Source organism: Malurus melanocephalus, unplaced genomic scaffold, assembly GCF_030028575.1.
Source record: "Malurus melanocephalus ecotype Western Australia unplaced genomic scaffold, MMel_1.1 scaffold_2043, whole genome shotgun sequence".
NCBI lineage: Eukaryota > Metazoa > Chordata > Aves > Passeriformes > Maluridae > Malurus > Malurus melanocephalus.
This window is the reverse complement of record NW_026625275.1, coordinates 1-1,416: the sequence shown is the minus strand read 5'-3', so window position 1 is coordinate 1,416 and position 1,416 is coordinate 1. Positions and strand designations below refer to the sequence as shown.

Genomic DNA, 1,416 nt, shown 5'->3' with positions numbered 1-1,416 from the left:
TTCCAGGAAATTATCAGAATTCCAGGAAAGGGATCCCAGGAAAGAGTCCGAATTCCAGGTGGCAATGCCACTGTCCCCTGTGCCAGCGGAGGGTGTGACATTGTCCCCACCCCTGTCCCCATCCCTGTCCCCGCCCTGTCCCCATGCCTGTCCCCATTCCTGGGGGGTGGCACTGCCCTGTCCCTATCCCTGTCCCCATCCCTGTCTCTGTCCCTGTCCCCGGGTGTTAAGGTGTCCCTGGTCTGTGTCCCGTTGGTCCCGCAGGCCTGAGCAGTGACAGTGGCCTGGGCGGCAGCACGGACGGCAGCACGGACATCCTGGCACTGGGACCCGCGGTGGACAGCGTCACCGAGGAAGGTGGGTGACACCGGGACAGGGCTGTGTGTCACCTCTGGGGGGACAGCGTCACCGAGGAAGGTGGGTGACACCGGGGGGGACAGCATCACCGAGGAAGGTGGATGACACCGGGACAGGGCTGTGTGACACAGGGAGGGGACACGGGGAGGGGACAGCGTCACCGAGGAAGGTGGGTGACACCGGGACAGGGCTGTGTGTCACCTCTGGGGGGACAGCGTCATCGAGGAAGGTGGGTGACACCAGGCCAGGGGCGATGGCTTTGTCTGTCCCCTCTATGGTGTCACCCTCGGTGTCACCAAGGCTGTCCGGGACTGAGTGACCAGGACTGAGTGACCAGGACAGGGTGACAATGACTGGGTGACCAGGACTGAGTGACCGGGACAGGGTGACAATGACTGGGTGACTATGGCTGAGTGACCATAATTGGGTGACCATAACTGGGTGACCATTGCTGAGTGACCATAACTGAGTGACCACAGCTGAATGCCCGGTGCTCAGTGACTACGGCTGGGTCACCATGGATTAGTGACCATAACTGGGTGACCAAAACTGGGTGACCATGGCTGAATGCCCATTCCTGAGTGACCATAACTGAGTGACCACAGCTGAATGCCCATTGCCGAGTGACCACACCTGGGTTACCCCGAAACAAAACCCCCAGAACTGACCCCTCCCCACCCTGTGGCCGCACAGAGTGCGAGGCGTCCGAGGAGTCCAGCGGGGAGGCCGAGATCGAGCAGGAGGCGTCGGACGCGGAGGAACCGCGGGAGCTGCACCCCGAAAACCTTCACCCCGAAAACCTTCACCCCGAAACTTTGCACCCCGAAAACCTGCACCCCGAAAACCTGCAGCCCGAGTCTCTGGTGCACCCCGGGTCGCTGCTGCAGCGCGCGGCGTTAGCCCGCAACGTGCCCCTGCTGGCCGCAGCGCTGGCCCACGGCGCCGAGGTCAACTGGGCCAACGAGGAGGACGAGGGCAAAACGCCGCTGATCCAGGCCGTGCGCGGGGTACGGGACACTGCGGGAGTGACCGGCCGGTGGGAGGGGACACTGACCGGCC

At 63.3% G+C, this 1,416-nt stretch overlaps 1 protein-coding gene across 1 annotated transcript; it reads left to right on the top strand.

Moving 5' to 3' along the window:
* Positions 1 to 64: 64 nt before the first annotated feature.
* On the top strand, positions 65 to 1,393 carry LOC130587527 (arf-GAP with coiled-coil, ANK repeat and PH domain-containing protein 3-like; the record flags this gene model as incomplete). Its single annotated transcript, XM_057388507.1, has 3 exons — positions 65 to 92; positions 232 to 357; positions 1,051 to 1,393. Coding segments are annotated over exons 1-3 (497 nt in total), but the record flags the coding sequence as incomplete, so codon positions are not given.
* Positions 1,394 to 1,416: the final 23 nt, after the last annotated feature.